At 33.4% G+C, this 22,477-nt stretch overlaps 1 protein-coding gene across 2 annotated transcripts in view; it reads right to left on the reverse strand.

Moving 5' to 3' along the window:
• The window catches only part of LOC101894226 (uncharacterized), a 116,599-nt gene that overhangs the window by 39,911 nt on the left and 54,211 nt on the right, over positions 1–22,477 (reverse strand). Inside the window, exons 2-4 of one of the 2 annotated variants that reach the window (XM_059127971.1) lie at positions 11,427–11,571; positions 7,353–7,451; positions 6,402–6,853 (exon numbers count right to left, since the gene is read on the reverse strand). In XM_059127971.1, coding sequence (XP_058983954.1) covers positions 6,831–6,853; positions 7,353–7,451; positions 11,427–11,571 — 267 coding nt within the window. In that variant the 3' untranslated portion in view covers positions 6,402–6,830. Of the gene's footprint in view, positions 1–6,401; positions 6,854–7,352; positions 7,452–11,426; positions 11,572–22,477 lie in introns of those variants that run through there. The other variant, XM_059127970.1, reaches the window with a different exon arrangement.

Genomic DNA, 22,477 nt, shown 5'->3' on the forward strand with positions numbered 1-22,477 from the left:
GTTTGATCACAACTTTTTCGTTTGGCTTGAGTAACTCAAATGAACATGTTGCATCTGTCCGACTGATTGAGTTTGATTGTAATTCCACTGTGTGTGATCAAGCCTACTCAATCATACTCATTGCAGCCCTCTGGTACATATATAGCCATAACTCTTATATTTTTCATCCGATTTCGTGTTTAAGTCCCTCATATTCGTAATATGAATTTGACAACATACATACAAGATATCGTATAGAGCTCAGAAATACTGTTGCCAAATTTTATCGAGAACGACTAAGGTCCCATACATATTATTTATCCGATTTTAGGTTTATTGTGCAAATAATGGCTAATATCAGCCAAAATGAAACCAAACTATAACTGCTCTAAAGCCAAATGTTGATCAAATAAATTCTTTTGTTACGGGAGCTTTACTAAATATGCCTAGTGGTGTAGGTTATCAGATAGTCGGCCCCGCCGGACTTTTGACTTTTCCTTACTGGTTTTCTATTATTTTTGCTTGTTGGGCGCACATGGCCGACATATGTATATTTGTCGGCAAGAACAACGGATTCTTTCAGTAAACTTTGTTTATGACGACTTGTAAATTTTTTTTTTTTTTTGTAAAAATTAATTTAGGTTTGTAATTAATTGTAAATTTAAAGTGCATTTATGTTATTCGAAAATTATTCCATACTTACTGCAAGGTGCATTAATTGTTGGCAATTTGTTCTTCTCGCAAACCAACTGTAACGGTTTCGATGCCCTCTTGGGATATTAGTGCAGGGTTATCACTTCTTACACGATCAAGTTACATACATAAATACATACTTACAAGTGTTTCCAAATAAACACCAACAAAAACCCAGCAACAACAAAAAAATTAAAAGCATTTAATTCAGCTAATTAATGTGGCCGAATACGAATTAATATTGGAGCTTGTAACCGCAGATAGGTTCTTATGCAACATCACTTTTGCTAACTGGCAACGGCAAATGTGTTGGGTTGTTGTGGTTGGTGGCAGACATATGTGTAGTTTGGGGTTGTGGTTGTTGTTGTTAGTGGCAACATTACAAGCTCTTACAACTAAAACCAAAACAAATCTGGTGCATTTGGTTTGGAGGAGTCGAAAAATAATAAAAACCAAAAAAAAAAAAATGGTATCCAAATGAAAGCCAAACCAAAATTTTGTTGGGGGGAAGAAATAAAAACAGGGTGGGAGGAGTTAAAAATTTTTTTGTTCAAACATTTTTTATTGGAATTTATTTTAACTTATTTTCTGTTTTTAATTATAAAATAAAAATAAAAAATAATTATCAAAAAAAAAAATCTGGTTTTACAATTAATAAAATTAAAAATAAGCTGGGGAGATTGGAGAAAGATTAAATATATATTTTTGAGTGATTTACGGCAAAAAATAAAATTCAGGAAGGAGGAGGTGAGCTGTGGTAACAAAAGTGCACATTTACATAATCTTTATATAGATTAGAAAGTGTGTGTGTTTTTTTTTTTGAGGGGTAATTTTCATTAATAAAATTATAAATTAGAATAAGTAAATGGCATGATTAATGTTGTTAATAAATAATGAGAAAATTGTACTAGTTGTGTAGAGAATAATATAGTTTTCTCTTGCGAGCGGGAGTGTTCAAAGAGTATAAGGAGAGCTGGGTAGACCGTACTTAAAAGCCAAGGAGAGAATGAGCAGAAAAAAGTTATAACGAAAGCAACAGCACAACGAAATATATTTTGTTGGGAGGGATTGTGTTTCGATTGCAGCTGTGGAGAATATAATGGTTCGAAGTAAAATCACAACAAGTAAAAAAACATTAAGTTCGGCCGGGCCAAACTTTTAATACCCTCCACCTTAGGGTAAAAGAAACATTAGAAGAAATGTGGCAAAAACCATTAAAATGCCGATTATGGGGAGGTACCGTTATATGGGGGCTATACCAAAACGTGGACCTATAATTACAATGTTTCGTCACCGGAGCTGGAACCCATTATGACCCACAAATACCAATTTTTAGACAAATCAGTGAAAAAATGTGTCAAAAACCATCAAAATACCGAATATCGGGAGGTACCGTTATATGGGGGCTATATCAAATCATAGACCTATAATTACAATGTTTCGCCACCGGAGCTGGAACCCATTATGACCAACAAATACCGATTTTCAGACAAATCCGTGAAAAAATGTGGCAAAAACCATCAAAATACCGAATATCGGGAGGTACCTTTATATGGGGGCTATACCACAACGTGGACCTATACATGCAATGTTTTGCCACACGCTCAGGGACCCGCTATGACCTACAAATACCAATTTTAAGACAAATCCGTGAAAAAATGTGGCATAAATCATCAAAATACCGAATATCGGGAGGTACCGTTATATGGGGACTATACCAGAACGTGGACCGATATATCTCATTTTCAATACCAACCATCCTAGACACAATGCAAATAGCTCTGCTAAATTTTGGAGCTCTACGTCAAATAATGTGGGCTGTATTATTATTATTTGACGTAGAGCTCCAAAATTTAGCAGAGCTATTTGCATTGTGTCTAGGATGGTTGGTATTGAAAATGAGATATATCGGTCCACGTTCTGGTATAGTCCCCATTCAACAGACAAACAGACAGACAGACGGATAGACAGACAGACAGACAGACAGACAGACATACAGACAGACAGACGGATATCGTTAAATCGACTTAGAATTTTATGCTGATTATGAATATATATACTTTATGGGGTCTAAAACGAATATTTAGGGATGTTACAAACGATTTCGAGCGGAATTTATTCCCACTTGAAAATGAGCAAATAATGATCGCAAGTAGTAATCGTCGGTTTTGCCGGCAGATGTATACCCTCCGCCAATGTCGGTTTATTAAAATAAAATTTGACTTGCGTTATGATTTTTAAAAAGCTGACCCTATTTTGGGATGGTATCAAAAGATTGGGTCAATATTTTCCATTTCGTATCTGACCTAAGTGAGCTATAAATATTACAACGAACCAGATTTGGACAACTTCCTAATATGAAATACATGATCATTTTTTGAAATATTGAAATGTGCGTGAGGTTCCAGATGTAGTGGACCGATGTATTCGACTTTGTCTAAAATATTGGAGAAAAAATATTGTACATTTTATTTAAAGAACATCGAATAAAGTCCATATTCACATCAGATCTGTGGTTGAGAAAAATATTTAAACACAGCAAGTTTGAAAAGAATCCATGATTTTTTTTCGCAAGTATGAAGGATATGAATATTGAAAATTTTGGTCCTTTGTGTGGAAGGTACCAGAATGGGTGGGCCGATATTTTTAATCTTCCCATCAGATCTTATATTAGTATAAATATTGGAATATGCGAGACATAATAATTTAAAACTTTGACCCGTTGTGGAGTGGAGTGGTCTGATATATTCCATTTTTATACCAGGCCTTGTGTTGTTAAAAAATATGCGTGAAATTTAGAATGAATCGGATGCTTATTTCCCATTTTATGAGAGATATAATTATTATTATGATATAATTAATTGATACATTCCATCTTTACACCAGATATTATGTTGATAGAAATATTGAGATGTGCCGAGTTTGGCGATAATCGGATGCGTTTCACGTTTTATGACTTTTAGGTTTTTTTCGGGTAGGGGAGGTACCTGAAGGGCCATCCCATCTTCACACTGGATCTTCTGTTAAAAACTATTTTGGGATGTGTGAAGTTTAATGAGAATCGAACAATAATCTTGCATTTTATGAGAGATATAATTATTCAAAATGTTGACCCCTTTGGGGTGAAGGTAGCAGAAGGAGTAGACTGATATATTCCATCCTCACACCAGATCCTGTGTCAATATAAATATTGAGATGTGTGACATTTTATGAGAATCGGATGCTTATTTCGCATTTTATGAGAGATAGAATTATTAAAAATGCTGACTCTTTGTGGGGTAGGTACCAGAATTAGTGGTCCGTTCTAATCGTTCTTCATACCAGATCCTGTGTTAGTAGACATTTTGGGATGTGGCGAGTTTGAAGACAATCGGTCTTTTATTTCACATTTTTCCAGGAGTTATGATTATTCAAAATGTTGACCTCTTTTGCGGAAGGCTCATTCTATTCGTTCTCCAGATCCAGTGTTAGTAGAAAAATTAAGTCTACGAAAGAAAATCGGGCTCATATGTAGCATTGTATGAGAGATATAATTATTCAAAATGATGGCGCCCTTTGTGGGGGAGGCGCCAGAAGGAGTAAATCGATATATTCTACCTTCACATTAATTCTGGTGTTAAAAAATGTATTGGGATGTGCGGTATTTGAAGACAATTGCGCTTTTATTTCACATATTATGGGAGTTATGATTTTTCCAAATTGTGACCCATTGTTGGGGAGGTACATGATGGTGTGGGTCGATATTGTCCCTATTGTCACCTAGCACTGATACAAATATTGGGCTGTGTAAAATTTTAAGAGAACAAATGCTTATTTCGCATTTTATTGCGATTTTATGGTGTTTTGCTGTTCAAAATTTTGACCCCTTTTATAGGGATGTACCAGAAGAAGCAGGCTGATATATTCCATCTTCTCACCAGATCTTGCGTTAATAAAAATATTGGGATGCGTGGAATTTTAGCACAATCGGCCTCTTATTTCACATTTTACAAGAATAATGTTGATTCAAAATGTTGACCCTTTGTGGGGGAGGTACTGAAAGGAGTGCACCGATATTGTCAATTTTCTCACCTGGCCTAGGACTGATACAAATATTGGGATTTGCTATGTTTATACAAAATTGAATGATCCTGTCTTGTTCTTCAAGGTAAATCATTTTTTGTGAAAAATTGGGCTAAATCAAAAATCCCTTCGAGAGTTATCGTGCGCATAAGCCAGACAGGCGGGCGGACGGACGGACAACACCAAATTTCCTAAAATGGTTGTGGTCCAAAGAGACCTAAATCTAAAACCGTTTTTATCCATATAAAATATATATGCCCTCTGAGGATATACACTGAGGATATACAATGAATATACTCGATTTCTTTCCTCAACTCGAGAGAGTACTCACACTCGAATTTGTGCACGTTTCACTTTATACTCGAACTCGAGAGAGTGAGCATATCAGAAACCTAATTTTAAGACAGGTTATTTTAAAATAATTAAAGCATAGCTTAATGAAAATATAGACGAAGAAATGCTCTCACCGCTTATCATCGAACAAATTCGAATCATCCATTGAACTATGTCGTTTCAGGGGGTATGAGTAAAAATATTGAAGTCACTCAAACCTGTAAATGGTGCATTCGAATAGAAAATCTGTCCCATACATTATGACATCGAAAAATATTCAATGCAAAAATTGTAATTATTGAAAATTCAATTAAATTTTTTTCGAAGTCGAGTGACTCAACCATGCAAAAACTGTTGTTGCGACACATATTAGCAACTGATATTGAAAGCTTTCGTTGTCTATATTTTCATAAGTCTGTGATTATTTCAATTTTAGATTTTTTGAGGTGTTGTTTTGCCGAATAAATGATTAATTGGCATTTTGTTGAAATAATTATTGATCCGTTCCAGAACCCACAAGAATCTACTAGTTTTGCGATTTTTCTACGATACCATAAAGGAAAAATCGATTATTGGAGTAAAAAGTTTTTCATTCTTGCAATTCTGGAACAGAGCCAGACATGAATAAAAAACTAAAACATTTTTATCGTGGCATTTTATTGGGCTCGCATGAAAATAAAAAGTCGAAAAAAATGCATGATTTCAAAAAGCGAAAATGAATTTCAAGAAGTCCAATTAGGGGTTTTCTCCACAGCCAAAAATAGACTACGACTTTTGGCCTTTCCAAACACCAAAAGTCGATTCACCTATCCCCACTGTAAATTCCATTGAACTCCGCCCGATTCTTTACATATAAAGATAAATTAATTTTCGGGGTATTTATATTCTCCACAGCCAAAAATAGACTCCGACTTTTGGCCTCTCCAAACACCAAAATCGATTTACCTATCCACCACTATAAACTCCATTGAACTCCGCCCGATTCCACATATATATATATATATATATATATATATATATATATGTATATATATATATATATATATATATATATATATATATACATATATATATATATATATATACATATATATATATATATATATATATATATATATATATATATATATATATATATATATATATATATATAAACATACCCTGAAATAATTTTCGGGGTATTTACATTGCAATTGTAAACATCTTTAATTAGTAGCAGCTGTTTTGGGATCAACATTTAGTAAATGACTAAAGCAAAGTATTTTTTTACAACGCATTTGGGCATCGATGTTAATAAAGGGGAACTAATAAAATTAAAAAAAACACAGCACAAATTACAAGCAAATTATAATAAAAAGTGGGTTAACTTTATTGTTTAATTTTTATGGTGTTTTTTTTCTTTCGTTACAAATAATTTAAATTAAAATAAAGGAAATAATATTATTAAAAAAAAGAACACATAATTAGGGTACAATAGGCGCGCTTCATTATTTTTGCAGGGAATATGGGATCTATGGGATTGAATGGTGTACGAGGTGGGGGTGTAAATGGTGCAAATATATATTAGGTGTGTCTGGTCAATGTGTGATGATGATTACATTTAGTTCTGTGATGGGAATGAGATATTTTTTATGCGGGGTTGGATGTCCATATGACCTGGGCTGTAATTGGGGGTGTATGTGTGGTGCTGGTGTCTCATACATTGGTAGATATGTTTGTGTGGGGTGGTTTGTGCGCATAACTTAGCAGTGTGTTAAATTGTCCTATTGTTTCAAAACTCTACCTCCTGTTAAAATTATTAGAAAATAAAAATAAAAAAACAGTTATTAATTTTAGGTTATAAAACAGTAAGCATTTGAGTAAATTAAGTTCTAGGTAACAAATTATTTAAAAACAAATAAAAAAAATGAAGAAAATAAGAAATAAAAAAATAAAAATAAATTGCACTAAAATTGATTTAAAGCTTTTAAATATTGCAAATGCTCTGAGTTTATTTTTATATGTGTGGTCAGCTTTGTTATTTAAGAAAAATTATAAATTTAAAATGTAAAAATAAAAAAAATAAAATAATTGTAAAAAATAGTGCACACTAATAATTCTACATGGTGCTGCTGTCATATCCATTATATAAAACTATTTAACATTTATATATAAAATAAAAAATATATTTTTAAAATAATAAAAAAAAAAAATTAATTAAAGTGATTTATGGAGTATTGTTGTGTAAAAAAGTGACTATTTTTTTTTGTTTGTTGTTCTTTTGTTTATTTAATAGTGTGTATTACTTTGTTGTGGTGGCACAAAACCATAACCGGAAGCACCAACAATAACACCGCTCGACTCATCAATTGCGTCTGGGGGAGATGGGGGGAAGACGACGGGTCCTGGAAAATGAAAAAAAATATATGTATAAATTTGAGTTTAAGAAGCTGGTAAAAATATTTGTTCGGGTGATCTGTATGATAAAGGTAGTAAACTGTTAGCCAACAAGAGGTAGGTGGCTACACTATTTTTGGCATTTAATATCCAATCGTTAAATATACATTTTGTGTAAATGATAGGGACTTTTTTGACTTAGATGCCATAAAACTTTTCAGTTTAATATTGACCTGTGGACATTTGTAGATAGAGACTTAGGCACAAACCGTTTTTTTCACCCAATACTAATTGCAAAGTATTTTCGGTACCTTTTAGTACTTTTCATGCCCTTTAGGATATTTTGGAGAGATTTTTTATTATATCCTACACCACATAGTGGTAAGGGTATTATGTCTTTGTGCATTTATTTGTGACATGGAGAAAGAAGCGTGATAGACCCATAGTTGTCGATTTATGCATGACAGTCCGCCTGCCCGTCTGTCCATGCATTCTTGTTAGAGATGGAATTTTGCAAACAATATTTGTTTGGCCCAAGGAAAAATCCAATTGAAATTGGTGATAATCGGATCAGATTTAGATATAGATCCCAAATATATATCTTCAACCGATTTCGGTTTAATTGTGCACCAAATGGCTAATATACATCCAAATGACCTTTATTTTGGCACATCCAACCAAATTCAGTCTAGAAGCAAGTAAATCAAATTTAGTGTAAATCGCTTCAGAACAAAATGCAGGTTGAGATGAAATTTTGAAAAAAATATTTGTTTGGTCCAAGGGAGAACCCTATTGGTGATAATCGGATCAGATTTAGATATGGCTCCCATATATCTTCAACCTATTTCGGGTGAATTGCGCACTTAATGGCTAATATAAGTCCAAATGACCTGTATTTTGGTACATCCTACCGAGCAAGTAAATCAAATTTGGAGAAAATCGGTTCAGATATAACTATAGCTCCCATATATATTTTTCACGCGATTTTTTATGAACTCCAGAAGTGTGATATTTGGTACCGGATATCAGATATTGCTCAAAAATATCTCTGTATCTGGATTTAACTCTCATATATATTTTTATCCGATATCAGATTTATTGTGCACCAAATGGCTAAAATCAGCCCAAATGGACCGAATTTTGGCAATCACGACTGAATTCATTCTATAAATCAGTATTTCAAATTTAGTGTAAATCGGTTCAGATATAGCTATAGCTCCTATATATATATATATATATATCATTCGATTTGGGGTTTTAAGTCCCTCACATTCGTAATATGCCCTCCAGAAGAATGATATTTCGTACCGGACATCAGATACTGCTTAAAAATACCTCTGTCAAATTTTGTCGAGATCGGTTCAAATTAGGAAAAGGCTCCCATACATAACATTATCCGATAACAGGTTTATTGTGCACCAAATGGCTAATATCAGTCCAAATGAATTTTACAACAATAATCTTAGGGACCAGATATCAGATACAGCTCTAAAATAAGTGTATTTATTTTTATCAAGATCGGTTCAGATTTGGATATAGCTCCCATATATATCCACAACCGGTTTCGGGTTAATTGTGCACCAAATGGCCAATATCAGTCCATAAGTTCCGAATTATGGTACATCTGACCTAATTCGGTCTAGAAGCAAGTTCATCTAATTCGGAGAAAATCGGTTCAGATATAGCTATAGAGGGTGAGATGAAAAAAACTGCAACCAGTTTAAGACTGCTGTCAATTGTAAGCTAGTCGTCCGACAGCTGTTAAAATTATTCCAGTGAGAGATCATTATATTGTTAACAAGGGTACGAAAGCATTTTGGTGAGAATTTTCCAAAAAAAAAAGTTATTCGTGATGGAATTCAAGCGTGATAGTGTGATTTCTTTATATTTCCCTGGAAAACCACAAGTGGCTATCGTTGGAGCACTCCAGCATTTAGATGTGAATAAATCTTTTGTGTCTCGTACCATCGCTCGCTCGTACCGTGATATTGGTAGCGTATCCCGACGTCAAGGAAGTGGACGAAAAAAACAGCAACATCAGCAGAAATGATTCGAAATGTGAAGAAGCGACTTGATCGAAACCAGCGTCGCAGTGGACGAAAAATGGCTCTTGAGCTGAACATATCGCAATATTCCATTCGGCAAATATTGAAAAAATGAGCTCGGGGTAAAGCCATTGAAATTCCAAAAAGTGCAAGAACTTACACCGCACTAGAAAGAAAATAGACCAAAAAAGCTAAGGAGTTGCTTCGCTTGGCCGTAAGGGATGAACTGCCGAATTTGATTTTCTCCGATGAGAAAACATTCGTTGTCCAGCAGCTTGTAAACAAATAAAATTATCGTGTTTACTTGCCAAAGAGGTCAGCTGAAGATGTACATCTTCGGTTGGCCACCAGAACTCAAGCACCGGCCATGGTGATGGTGTGGGCCGCTATATTAGGCGATGGTCGCTCTCCGAACGTGTTAGTCGACCGTGGCATTAGAATGAATGCGGAATATTATTGCGAAAATATACTGGAGGGTGTATTAAAGCCATGGGTACGCAAACATTTTGGCCGCAAACCTTGACATTCCAACAGGACTCAGCACCATCGCACTCAGCATGCGCCACCCAAAAATGATTACAAAATGAGGTTCCTCGCTTCATTTCCGGTGTACAATAACAACCAAATTCTCCGGATACCAATCCGTTGGACTATTGTGTCTGGAGTATTTTGGAAAGCAAGGTTGGCACTAGAAAATACCAAAATATCGATTACCTCAAGCAAGCGTTTCGCAGGGAATGGGCCAAAATGCCGCAGAGCAATATTCGGGCAGTATTGGTCGTTTGAAAGCCATAATTCGTGCCAAAGATGACCAATTCGAACAAATCTAAACTTATTCTAAAATTTGACGCTCTTTCCGACATTTTTTGCTTTCATTCAATAAAATTAAGAAAAAATGTAAAAATTAGTCGTTTGACTTTGTTGCAGTTTTTTTATCTCACCTTGTATAGGTTCACGATATCGTATAGGCCACATTCAACGGTACCCCATGATATTCGATATTTTGACGATCTAAGGGATATTATTCACCGGAGATGTTTCAAATTTCGTAATGAGAAAGTCTGGTCATGTCCAGGTCTTCGTATAGCACCCATATATCAGTACCTCCCGATATTCGGTATTTTGATTATTTTAGCGACATTATTCACTGGAGTTGTTTCAAATTTCGTATTTAGAGTTCGTAATAGGAACTACAGTCTATAACAGAAAATTGTCTATACAGGTCCAGGTGTTCGTATAGGCCCCATATTTCAGTACCTCCCGATATTCGATATTTTGATAATTTTAGGCACAATATTCATCAAATTTTTTTTGAAATTTCGTACTTGAAGTTCCTAACAGGTACAACAGCCTGTGACAGAAAATTGTCTATGCAGCTCTAGGTCTTCGTATAGCCCTGATATAACGGTACCTCCCTATGTTCGGTACTTTGATGATTTAATTTACAATATTCATCTGATTTTTTTCAAATTTCCTATTTGAATTTTGAAATGGCGTATGAAAAAAGTTGTCTATGTAGGTCCACGTCTTCGTATAGGTACCAATATAACGGTTATATTCGATATTTTTAATATTTTAACATAATTTTTAACGGATTCTATTTTTTTTTTTTTTGAAATTTCCAAATTTGTTCCAAATGGTGGAGGGTATTCAAAATTCGAACTGGTCAAACCTACAGCTTTTTAGTTTTATACATTCGTCCAATCTATATGGTACCATATTTGGTACATTTTTAGTAGCCTTTTAGTACTTTTCGCATCCATTTGGTACGAATTGCCCAAAAAAGAATTAATCTAACACTTCATCCTTATTAATATAGATGGAAAAACTGAGCCAAAAATGTGAATTTGGCAGGTAAAGATATTATTCTAAATCAATGAGAAGGTCTTCGGTTTTCGTCTTTAAAAAATAAATGTATGTATGTATGTTCAAATTTACCTCTGTTTTGTCTGGGGTCCCGACCGCTGGCACCGGTGGCTTGTGGCACATCAATGGAATTGTAATCGAAATGTCGGGGGCCGAAAAGGTAGTTTTGGCCAGCTACCAAAGCCAATGTGGCGCAGAAGGCGAGGGCAACCATTAACTGTAATAAAACAATAATAAAAATATTATTTTTTTTTTGAATCAAAATTAAAACAAGTAATTTATAAATATAGATTTTATAAATAATTTGTAAACTTATAATAATAATAATAATAATAATAATAATAATAATAATAATAATAATAATAATAATAATAATAATAATAATAATAATAATAATAATAATAATAATAATAATAATAATAATAATAATAGTAATAATTTATAAACATTATTTTTTTAAACCAAGAAAAAAAATGGTTTCCTATATTTTTTCCTTTCTTCCTCATCATTCAATTTTCCCTTACATTTTCCCGCCTTTCATTTAGCTGTCACTAATGCCTTAATTTCCTTTTTCGACCAGCAACGATTTCATTGATAAATTGACAAATCGCTGGCGATCAACAACACTTTAACCTTAGACCAAAGTGGCTCCAAAACCCTTGGAGTCATCTAACAATCGCCAACACGATTTCACCACATCGCATGACTCACAGGCACAGGCATGTCCAGGCTAACTGACTAACGAGAGGCACGTTTCAACGCGGTTCAGAGAGGTTCATATTTCTTGAACCTGTCATAAACTTCAGCTACCAATGGAGGAAAAAAACGGCTTCCGCCTTTTTCCTCCACAACAGCAATGCAACAGGTAATGGGGAACCTTGAAAGGCAAACAAAAAACACTCAACAACCATAGTAACGGGAAAACAGACCTTTCTCAAAATATGGTGAAGACAATCAAAGGAGCTTGGAATTACAAGGCATTGTTGTTACCAATAAACTATAAATGGCTAGCAAGTAATGTTCAATAAATTATTGGTAAGACTTTATTTGTTTGGAGGGGGCGGAAAGGAGTGGGTGCCATATTAAGTTCAGTTTTGTATTATGGGGATTATTTTGAAATGGGAAATGGTCGAAAGAGAGTAAATCTGTGTTACTAACAAGAGCGTATAAAGAGAAGAGTTATTGGTCTCTTATACAAAGAAGACCTCTCAGAGACACACTTCTAATCATTCCTTATCAAATTTCCCCAATCTAAAATATTTCCGTTTAAGAAACTAAAACGCTACGTGATATGCTGAATTTTTCCTTAATTTTATTAGAGGTGATTTGCCAAAAAAGACCCCAAGACAGGAGATTGAACAATAAAACCTCCAGCATTTATTTATTAATGATTAAACAGTGCAAAACTAATGATAGATACTTTTCTTAAGATATTCCGACTGCCGGCCACCACTTTAACGCCCAACAAATCTCTTGTTGTTGTTGTTTTTGCTATTGTTGCTATCATTTAACATAAGTATGCAATTCCCAACTTCAACATTCACTTTTGCTGTGTGCTGCTCAATCGATGGGGGAGGGGTGTTACTTTGGCGGCTGTTGCCATACTTCGTCAGTTAACAACTCCGAAAAAAAAAAAATAAATATCAACAAAAATCGAGCAGAAAAAAATTCGAATGAAATCCGCAAGACCCACCAAAACAAATTGCATTCGATAGTTTTATTTTTATTAACAAGAAATTAACAACAACTCCAATATCGAACAAAAACAAAAGCATTGGACTCGCTTCCTGGTTGAGGGAATTTTTTTCAGTTAAGTGACTAACGCCCGCAGCTTGAAAGTGAATGTTGTAAAAGTCTTAGAATTAAAAGGTATTAATAGATTATATCCGGGCTAATGGATTCTTGAGGTTGTGGGGTGGGGATATTAGAATTATTTATTCATTTGAATAAATTTATTTTTAAATGTGTTTTTATTGGCAATGCATAAAACTGTGAAAGAAATTGTGGCCATTTTTTATTATTATTTTTTTTGGAGAATTTTAAGAGCTTAAATCGTGGATATTTTAACATTTTTAAGGAACTTAGAGGACATAATTGTGATTTCCAATCCTAAAAATGGAAACCAAATGGAAAAATTCGATTGAATGTTTAAAAATTTATTACATTTTGGGCTGATATTACATATTTGGGGCACAACAATCGTTAAAAGACTTAAAGAACCAAAATGTTTCCTTATCGAGGGCTAAAAGGTCTTCACTTAGAGGGCCAGAAAACAACCCCTTAATGTGCCAAAGGTTCTTCTCTTAGAAGAATTCCTCTCAAAGGGTCAAATTTTAAATGGCTATAAGATTTCGGTTTTCAGGGCTAAAAGGTCTCCTCTTAGAGGGACAGAAGATCCGCTCCTCAAAGGCCAGAGGGCCTCCTCTAGACGGCCAATAGGAGTCTCCTCTTAGAAGGTTGGAAGACCTCCCCGTAAAGTGTCATCCTTAGGAACAAGAAGGAAAACATTTTATCGATGACAACTCTTCCTTAAAAGCAATTTATCGACAATAGCTTTTCATTAACAAAAAGTTATCGATAATAACTGTTCCTTAACAACAATTTAGCGATAATAACTTTTCATTAACAAAAAGTTATCGATAATAACTTTTCTATAATAAAAAGTTATCGATATTATTTTTTTAGGAACAAGAAGGAAAACATTTTATCGATGACAACTCTTCCTTAAAAACAATTTATCGACAATAACTTTTCATTAACAAAAAGTTATCGATAATAACTGTTCCTTAACAACAATTTAGCGATAATAACTTTTCATTAACAAAAAGTTATCGATAATAACTTTTCTATAAGGAAAAGTTATCGATAGTAATCTTTCTATAAGAAAATGTTATCTACAGTACATTTTCTATAAAACATTTTGTCGATAACAACTTTTCCTTAACGAAAAGTTATCGATAACAACTTCTCCTTAATGAAAAGTTATCGATATTAATTTCGGTTTATTATCGGCAATAACTTTTCTATAAGGAAAAGTTATATCGGGAGGTTTCATTATATGGAGGTTATGCGAAGACGTGGACCTGCAGAGACAACTTTCTGTCATATCCTGTAGTATCCATGACGAACATCAAATACCAAATTTGAAACATTTCCGGTGAATAATGTCGCTAAAATCATCAAAATGCCGAATATCGGCAGGTATCATTATATGGGGGTTATGCGAAGACATGGACCTGCATAGACAATTTTCTGTCATATCCTGTAGTATCCATGACGAACATCAAATACCAAATTTGAAACATTTTCGGTGAATAATGTCGCTAAAATCATCAAAATGCCGAATATCGGGAGGTACCGTTATATGGGGGTATATAAAGACGTGGACCTACATGGCCCATTTTCTGTCTTAGGCTGTAGTATCCATTACGAACTTCTAATACCAAATTTGAAACAATTACGGTTAATAATGTCGCTAACATCATCAAAGTACCGAATATCGAGAGGTTCCGTATTGTCGATAATAATTTCCCAAAACAGACTCCTCTTAGAGGACAGAAGAATGGACACTTTTTTAAAAGGGGAAGAACAGTTAGGGATATTTTAAACATATTTTTGAAAATATTGTGGAGGAGAAATAATAGTAGATTTAAAAAAAATATTTTTAAGAAGTAACAACAACTGCGGATTTTTTTAGAAAAAAACTGTTTGTAGAGAAGAAAATCGTGGAATTTTTTAAAAAATGTAAAATTTTTTTTTTATTTTTTTTTTGGTTTGCAATAATTGAATATTATTTGTATATATTCTTTGAGGAGTGGATTGGATTTTTAAAAAATTAGAGAGCTAGAAGGTCTTTTTTTATAGAAGAGCAAAAGGTCTTTTCTTAGATGAACAGAAGGTATTTTCTCATAGAAGAGCAGAAGGTCTTTTCTCATGGAAGAGCAGAAGGCCTTTTCTCATAGAAAAGCAGAAGGCCTTTTCTCATAGAAGAGCAGAAGGCCTTTTCTCATAGAAGAGCAGAAAGTATTTTCTCATGGAAGAGCAGAAGGCCTTTTCTCATAGAATAGCAGAAAGTATTTTCTCGTAGAAGAGCAGAAGGTCTTTTCTCAGAGAAGAGCAGAAGGCCTTATCTCATAGAAGAGCAGAATGCCTTTTCTCATAGAAGAGCAGAAAGTATTTTCTCGTAGAAGAGCAGTAGGTCTTTTCTCAGATTGTCGATAATAATTTCCCAAAACAGACTCCTCTTAGAGGACAGAAGAATGGACACTTTTTTAAAAGGGGAAGAACAGTTAGGGATATTTTAAACATATTTTTGAAAATATTGTGGAGGAGAAATAATAGTAGATTTAAAAAAAATATTTTTAAGAAGTAACAACAACTGCGGATTTTTTTAGAAAAAAACTGTTTGTAGAGAAGAAAATCGTGGAATTTTTTAAAAAATGTAAAATTTTTTTTTTATTTTTTTTTTTGGTTTGCAATAATTGAATATTATTTGTATATATTCTTTGAGGAGTGGATTGGATTTTTAAAAAATTAGAGAGCTAGAAGGTCTTTTTTTATAGAAGAGCAAAAGGTCTTTTCCCATAGATAGATAGATGAGCAGAAGGTAGTCTTCTCATAGATGAACAGAAGGTATTTTCTCATAGAAGAGCAGAATGTATTTTCTCATGGAAGAGCAGAAGGCCTTTTCTCATAGAATAGCAGAAAGTATTTTCTCGTAGAAGAGCAGAAGGTCTTTTCTCAGAGAAGAGTGGAGCAGACGTTTTTTTTCTGATAGAAGAGTAAAATGTTTTTTCTCATAGAAGAGTAAAAGGTATTTTCTCATAGAAGAGCAGAATGCCTTTTTTCATAGAAGAGCAGAAGGTCTTTTCTCATGGAAGAGCCGAAGGACTTTTCTCATAGAAGAGCAGAAAGTATTTTCTCGTAGAAGAACAGAAGGTCTTTTCTCAGAGAAGAGTGGAGCAGACGTTTTTTTTTTTTTTTTTTGATAGAAGAGTTAAATGTTTTTTCTCATAGAAGAGTAAAATGTATTTTCTCATAGAAAAGATAAGGTCATTTCACAAAGAAGAGTGAAGGCCGTTTCTCACAGAAGAGCATACAGTCTCTTCTCACAGAAGAACAGACAGTCTCTTCTCACAGAAGAGCAGACAATATCTTCACACAGAAGAGCAGACAATCTCTTCACACAGAAGAGCAGACAGTCTCTTCTCACAGAAGTGCAGAAGGTAGTCTTTTCACAGATTGATTTCTGCCATAATATGTTTTTGTTTTACAATTCTGTCTTATTTCTCCCCCATCAAAAAACCTAATCAAATTTGAATAATTTCCATTGAACTTCAACAACTCAATTTTGTTTTTGTTGAAAATTTCATTAAAATTAATTAAATTGTTAAATACCAGTTTCAATTCAATTCTAATTACAATTATTATTTACCTTGCCACAATTGCAGAACAGAGGAAAAAAACTCACTGCAAGAACTTGTTGCTATGGCTTGAAAAAAAAAATTCAAGTTCGGACTAACCCTCTTTTTGTTCAATACATATATATTTATTATTGGCCATATGCTATGTTCCGCTGAGGACTAAACCGAATTGAAATCAATAGCCATTACAACAAGTTTGGTTTTTGTTTTTTGTTGGAATTAAATATGGGTTTAAGTTGTTTTTTTTTTTCCTTCATTTAAACAGAATATTGAATGGCTATTTGAGAGTTCATTAATAAAACCAAATAACTACAAGAACAAAATAAACGAAAACGATTTGCAGGCGTTTTTATTATTTATTGACTTTGGTCAGCTAGTGAGTTAGTCAGCCAGCAATCAAAACGTTTTAGCCATGAGACAATTGTGGCAAAAAATCAACAATTTGTCATTGGCATAAGAGATTTTAAATACTTGTTGTGGTTTTCAAAAGAAGGAGTTTTGAAAAATTCTGCAAAAAAACATTTTCACACGTCCTTTTTGTTTGTCCGCCATGAAAAAAATCGCAAAATGTTAATTTAATTGTTGCCATAGTTTATGGCTTGCTGACATGCTGCGGAACCATCAAAATGTAAATTGTATAATTTAAATTAATTTAATAGTATTTGCATTTTTAATTTTTCTTAACGAAGTGTTTGATAATGCCCCAACATTGTTGTCTAATAGAAGTCTATGCACGTTATATAAATAAATCGAAGAAAAAAAATAATTTTCTTTTGCTAAATAATTTTTTATCGGCTTTTCATTGTTGGTAAGTCAGACGTGCTGCTGCTGTTTATTCGCCATGAAACTGGGTCAATATATTTTTTTTTGCATGCCGCCAAGTTAGTTTTTTTTTCTCTCTGGCTGGCTTCATGTGAAATTTCTTGGTATTTGTATTCATTCCACCACTAATGCCAGAAAACAAGTACTCGCTGTAGTATTGAAAACATAAAATTGATAACATCGAAATAATGTAAAATTAAAATAAATATTTATGTTTCGCTTGGTACGACTGTTGTAGGTTGCTAGGTAGATTTTTTGCTTCAATTTAAGCAGACTATTGTAGTGATAAACTTCAATAATTATGGTAAATATGGAGTGGAGAAAATAAAATTCTGTTTTGGTTAATTAAAACAAATCAATGATATTTTTGATTTGATTTTTTTTCAAATAATTTTTGTAAGGGAATATTTCTGACATATAAAGAATCGTATATTTTTTTAATTTTTTTTTTAAGAATGAACAGTAGTGTAATTTTCTATTTTTTTGGGGAGGAGAAAGAATTATGATTAAAAAAATATTTTCAGGTGTTTTTTTAAGAGTTTACTCTTCCCCCAAGTCGTCATATAAAAAAAAAAACAAGTAAAAAAGCAGTAAAATCGGCAGGGCCAAATTTTCAAATATATAAAAATTCTTAAAAAATCCTGTTAAAATCTTAAAAATAACAAATATAGTCGTTATATTGGTGTCTGCAAGAAGACGTGGACCTGCATAGGTTACTTTTGTCATAAGCCACTACAATATTCCAATGCGAAACTTGAAAAAAATCATGAAAATACCGAATATAGGGAAGTACCGTTACATCTGGCCTGTATAAAGACCTGGACCTGCATAAACAATTTTTTGTCACAGGCTGTAGTACCTATTAAGAATTTCAAATACGAGATTTAAAACAATTTCGGTGAATGTTGTACCTAAAATCGTCAAAATACTTGACCTCCTATTTGACCTCCTGCAGACAAAAGATAAATTCCTTTGTTATGTCTAAAATGATCATTTCGATGAGTTACAAAGGAATGACGAACTTAATACACCTTCCATACTATGTATGCTGGAAGGTATAAAAACTGAAAAAGCCAAGTGACCACTCCCTTCACCGGGATGAAATCATGATTTTGATAGCGATCAGCATATATTGCTTATATGTTAGTTTCGTTTGCGAATCTGTCAGTTTGCATTGCTCTCTTTTTAAAGAGAGTAATATGAAGTCCATGTGGGTATACTTCTGAAATCATAATTATTAAATTATTTATTTTTAAAAATATTTTTTAGTTTAAAATAATTGCGGATTTTTTAAATATAATATTTTTTTAATGGGCGGGAGAACACTGGCTTTTTAAACATTTTTTTGGAGGGGGATAAAAAATGCTAAATAGTCGAAGATGTTTAAAAAATATTTTCTTTAGGATTTTCAGAGCCAAATTCGTCGATTTATAAAAGAGTAGTGAAATAACTGACTGACCTAGAATTAGCATCCAGACGAAACGGCTGAAGTTAGAATCTTTGAAATTTTACACGAGGGTCAGTCTTAGGCCTGTGATAAGGCTGGGTTTTTGGAAATCCCTTTTAAAAGGGTACGAAAAAAAAAAGTACGAAAAATAAAATAAAAAAAGTACTAAATTGTGTGAAAGAATGGGTCTGGAATCCTCAATTAAATTAACAGTAAAAAATGCAAGGAAATAATTTTCGCTTTGGTACATACATTTCGATGTAATTTTCATAAAAATTATTGCACTCAGATATACGGTTTATTCTGAGATTAATAGTGAAATTTTATATAGAACATATTTTCTTTTAACAACTTTCGCCTTAAACGTCATTTTTTGTATTTTGTCACCCTGTGTAATCTATCAAAGAAATTGAAATGTTTTTTCATTACATCTCCCTTAGGATTATGAGATTTGAATTTGAAAAAATATTTTTTAAGTATTACCAGAAGCTTCATTTAATTTAGGCCTCCCTTTTGTGGGGAGAGTAAGAAATTTGAACATGAGAGCAAAAGAGAATATGACACAAACTTTCTCTCATTCCCACAACACTGATTAACAAGTTGGAGTCTTAAGTCTTTTGTTTGCTTTGAATTCTTGTCAACAGTTGTCAATCGATTTCAAACAAATTTTAGTTGTGGGCGATATTCATCATTACACACACACAAAAAAATCAGAATATATACGAAAAATATTGATTTCAATATGAAAATATTTAATTTCAATTTTTGTTTTTAATTATACCCTACAACACTATGTGTTGGGGGTATTATAAGTTTGATTGGCCCAAAAATTATGTAACACCTCGAAATATTGGTTTCCCACATAGGAAAGTATATATGGATCTTCCTAGCTCGCCGAGCTGAGTCGATCTAGCTATGTATGTCCGTCCGTCCGTCTGTCCGTCTGTCCGTCTGTCCGTCTGTCCATGTTAATTTGTAATCACTCTACAGGTCGCAATTATGGCCCGATCTTCACGAAATTTAAAATGTAGGTGGGGTCAATGTCAGAATAGAACCCTATTTCTTTTGGAGATGATCGCCAAATGTTTAGGGGTTGAAATGGACCAAATACTGAAAAAATGTCGGATTTTGCAGTAGCTATACAGGTCGCAATTATAGACCAATCGACGCGGAATTTCGCATGTAGCTAGAGTTTAGGGCGGGGAAGAAGCCTACCAATTTGGGTGGTCATCGGATAACATTTAGCGGGTAAAATAGATCATATCTTTTGTGTTAAAAAATTCAAAATTTTTCATTAAACCGCGAATATTTTAAATCCCGGCGAAATCACAAAGCCATGACAAGGTTACTTCTGATCTTTACACTGATGTTAACATCCAACAAAACGGATATAGCAAAATATGTGCGATATATATGTTTATCAAAGAAGATATGCTTGAAAAATCTCTTATATGTCGAGAACGGCTGAACTGATTTCGAAAGTTCTCATTAGTTTAGAATGGCCTCTTGGCAGGAAAGAAAAAGCGTCTAAAAAATCTCATAAAAATATCGCTCTAAAGATGAAAATATTGATTTTGTAAAATTTTCTCATATTTTTTTCAATTTTGTCATATCTTTGGCATATTTTCATTTTGTATTAAACATTTGGTAATATTTCTACAGCTAACAAAACTAAGTAGTTAGGATATCAGGATATCATATGCAGATCGCATTTATGGCCCGATCCTTACGAAATTTTGCATGGAGATAAGATGAGGGTCAGAATAGAAGCCTACTCTTTTTGGAGATGATCGCCATATATTTAGGGGTTGAAATGGACCAAAAAACTGCAAAATTGTCGCCCGATCCTCACGCACATTTGAATGGGGGTTACCGGACATTACAAAAGCCAAGCAGTTTTGGATGGCCATCCAAAAATATTCAATGTGTGAAATAGTTTGCCAAATTTTGTAGACAAAATATGAAAATGTCGATTCCAGTGACTTTTTGGAGAATTCACAAATACAGGAAAGACGCACTTCTGACTATTTCGTTAACTCTGATTTCGTTGAAGAATGTAGTCAAATGTCTGTTTCTCATTTTTTTGGGAAATATCGGTTCCAGATCTAGGAAGACCATTTACGTGCAACATCTACCAATAAATTGGAAATGAGCAAATTAGTTTAAGTTGCTATTATTCGAAAATTAGATAACGGAACCTGATGGTTTTCTTTTATTATTTGTCACAAAATCTTGTGGAATTCTTTCGAGTATCTCGCCTATATCAACTGTATGGTTTATTATAGTGTTGTAGGGTATTCAACGGTCGGCCCCGCTCGACTGTAGCCTTTGCTTACTTGTTTTTAAAATGTTGTTCTTTTTGCTGTATTCAAACATGATTTCAAATAGTAATTCAATTTTCCAAGTTCATGTTTTAAATATAACAACAAAACTACACCATGACAACAATTGTTGTTTTGGTCAACCAGCCAGTCAGCCAACCAGCACCTGTTAACACGATGCTAGACAAAGTCCGCCAGCCAGTAATTGTTGGTAATTTTCAAATGGCATTGGTAGCAGAATATGAAAAATGACACATTCAAAATGGTAACATGTGTAGAGATTTTCATATGCATGAATAAATGCCTCTGACTCTTGGTTTAAATGTATAAATAAACAAGTAAGCAAAGGCTACAGTCGAGCGGGGCCGACCGTTGAATACCCTACAACACTATAATAAACCATACAGTTTATATAGGCGAAATACTCGGCAGAATTCCACAAGATATTTTGACAAATAATTAAAGAAAACCATCAGGTTTCGTTCTCTAATTTTCGAATAATAGCAACTTAAACGAATTTGCTTATTTCCAATTTATTGTTAGATATTGCACGTAAATAGTCTTCCTAGATCTGGAACCAATATTTCCCAAAGACCTATAATCTCTCAGAAGTGGCAAAAGATTAGCATTTATTATTGGTATTTGACTGAAACGCATCTATATGAGATACAGACACTTGACTATATTCTTCAACGAAATCAGCGTTAAAGAAATAGTCGGAAGTGCGTCTTTCCTGTATTTGTGAATTCTCCAAAAAAGTCACTGGAATGGACATCGGGCGATAATTACGACCTGCTGACAATTTTGCAGTTTTTGGTCCATTTCAACCCCTAAATATATGGCGATCATTTCCAAAAAGAGTAGGCTTCTATTCTGATCCTATCTTATCCCCATGCAAAATTTCGTAAGGATCGGGCCATAAATGCGAGCTCTATATGATATCCTGATATCCTAACTACTTAGTTTTGTTAGCTGTAGAAATATTACAAAATGTTTAATTCAAAATGAAAATATGCCAAAAATATGACAAAATTGAAAAAATATGAGAAAATTTTACAAAATCAATATTTTCATCTTTAGAGAGATATTTTTATGCGATTTTTAGACGTT

The sequence above is a fragment of the Musca domestica genome, unplaced genomic scaffold (genome assembly GCF_030504385.1).
Source record: "Musca domestica strain aabys unplaced genomic scaffold, Musca_domestica.polishedcontigs.V.1.1 49, whole genome shotgun sequence".
NCBI classification, from domain to species: Eukaryota; Metazoa; Arthropoda; class Insecta; order Diptera; family Muscidae; genus Musca; species Musca domestica.